General features: G+C 40.8%; 1 protein-coding gene across 3 annotated transcripts in view; it reads right to left on the bottom strand.

Moving 5' to 3' along the window:
* sin3aa (SIN3 transcription regulator family member Aa) overlaps positions 1-2,245 on the bottom strand; it is a gene marked incomplete at its 5' end in the record, with an annotated part of 38,700 nt that overhangs the window by 14,676 nt on the left and 21,779 nt on the right. For all 3 annotated transcript variants that reach the window (XR_001312279.1, XM_014030202.1, XM_014030203.1), the window contains 3 exon segments: positions 261-444; positions 609-847; positions 921-1,037. Coding sequence is in view for 2 of the 3 variants with exons in the window: in XM_014030202.1 (XP_013885656.1) it covers positions 261-444; positions 609-847; positions 921-1,037 (540 nt within the window).

Here is a 2,245-nt window from a genome sequence, read left to right as displayed (position 1 = left end):
ACGTATTCACGTGACTTTAATAACATTTCTTACTTAATGGAAACACCGCCGTTGTAAAACTGTGTTTTTCGACATTAACAGAACATCGACAAAGTTTTGCGCACATTTGCAATGGAAACACAGCTACTGTGATCGGAGTTGGACAAAGGTGGTTTGGCTGCACCTCTGTAAGCTTGTTTTGTACCCTAACATCTGTCCCATCTGAGAAACACAGACAATATCCAATCAGATCACAGAGAAATGCAGGAGTGAATCTTTACCTCATCATAGATGCTTTCAATTTCATTAAGTAAAGACTTGGATCGAAGCACTTTAGTGTCGTTCTGTTTGAAATTGATGCCTTGGTGGTCCAAAGATTTGAGGTAGTACTTCTCGTTCTGCTCCCTCCAGATCTTGTTGAAGCCTCGCTGTGCTTCTCGCCACTCCTCCTCTTTTGTTTTTAACCTGGTTGAAAAGGGAAGCCAAAGTCAAACGGTGCACTCACAACAATTTCAACAGACGTGTTGGTAAACGGTACAGTAAGAATATTCAAAAGGTTCAAAACGATAAAAAAGGGCCAAATTTTAGAGCGAATCAGTAAATGATGAAGGTTTTGCTTCTCTGCTCACCTTTTTAACACGATGGGGACGGACACAGCTGGGTTTTTCTTCAGCCCATCAATGATATCAGGAGCCTTGTCTCCATATATCCTTTGGATGGCTTTACGATGCACAACCTCCGAGGAGCCGCCCAGCATGTTGTCAAGGCGAAACTTGGCCTGCTCCTCCGCAGACATCCGGGACAGCTTCCGCTGCACCGTCTCCAGCACCCTGATGGTGGCCAAGTTGGTCTCAAGGACAAAGTCCAACTGTAGTAGAAAATCCAGGTGTCACTGAAGTCTTGAATACAGTCGGTGGAGTGACCCAGAACGTGTCACTCACCTCAAAGCGTTCATCTTCACAGCGGTAGATGTGCTCCTCGTACTGAGTCTTCTTGGAGCTGACAAACGTGGAGTCTTCAGACCAAGAGGGGAAGGAGACCCAGGTGTCGTTTAGAACCTGAATGTGGTGCAATCAAACAAAAGCAAACTGAAAACTCAAGACTTTAATAAAGAATTTAATGTCTGCTTTGAAAACATAAAAGAATAAGAATGGTTTTGTTCAACTGTTTCCTTGGGTCTTTTGACAGGATTAACTTTTCTTTTAATCGACGTATGTCATAAAAGTCAATCATGTAATTGCCGGTGCAAGTGAGAGTGTTAATCCGTCTCTGTTAGCACAATATCTAACAACCACTTATCAAAAATAATATATCAAATAGCTATTTCTCAAACATATCTAAATCATTTCTATTCTCTTTCATCTTAGGAAAGAAGTTAATGAAACTTCAACAAAATAACTTTAAACACACGGAGCTAAAATCGTGTGGTAGTAGCTGAGAGTCATCATCCACACCCTTTGATGCAAACAGATTTGCATTCAATCAAAAACAGTTTAGATATGTTTTTCAGGAAAAACAATGCTATGATCATTAAGCAACCATCACCAAAAATCTGAAAGACTGATGGCGATGCTTTGTTTAAAAAGTGAAAAAACTTGAGAATTTAGCTTCAAATGAGTGAGTTCATATATAAACTCATATAAATGTACATTTACCACAAAAGCTTGCCTTGTGCATGCTTCATCAGAATATTTATCTAACAGGCATAAGGATAATTAAAGTCCATCCATCCATAAACCCAACTGATGTTTAACAGTAAAACGTAATTATTTGTTGTCTTGTTTAAATAAATATTTAAGTCACCAGCAGTCTCAGTTATGCAGATAATATTTTTATTTTTTATAAAATATCATCATCGTATTTATTGGTATTTAGAAGTAGAGAGAACCATTCCACTAATTCATAGATTCTTAACCTATGGGCCGCGGCCCACAGCGCCACCTTGAGGGCCTCAAAAGAACAACAGTTTTTAACTTTGGGCCGCAGAGGGCCGTGAGACCACATTGATTTTGAATAAGGTGCAATACACTTTCTCACCACTAGTAGCAGTAGTGCACCACTCAGATGTTTAACAACTTTTTAATATGTAGAAGAAGAACCTTAGAAACCTGCCGAGAATGGAAACTTAGGCTGTGTCCAAAACGACAGGCCGGGTCCTCCGGAGGACCCAGACTCCCTGGTCTCGGCGGGCCGGGTCCTTGGTAGACCGGGAAGACCGGAAAAAAAGAGGCTGTGATTTTGGACGGTGTAGCCTCCGCTCGTTACC

This window comes from Austrofundulus limnaeus, unplaced genomic scaffold (genome assembly GCF_001266775.1).
Source record: "Austrofundulus limnaeus strain Quisiro unplaced genomic scaffold, Austrofundulus_limnaeus-1.0 Scaffold1015, whole genome shotgun sequence".
Classification (NCBI taxonomy): Eukaryota; Metazoa; Chordata; class Actinopteri; order Cyprinodontiformes; family Rivulidae; genus Austrofundulus; species Austrofundulus limnaeus.
This window is presented reverse-complemented; position numbering and strand designations above follow the sequence as displayed.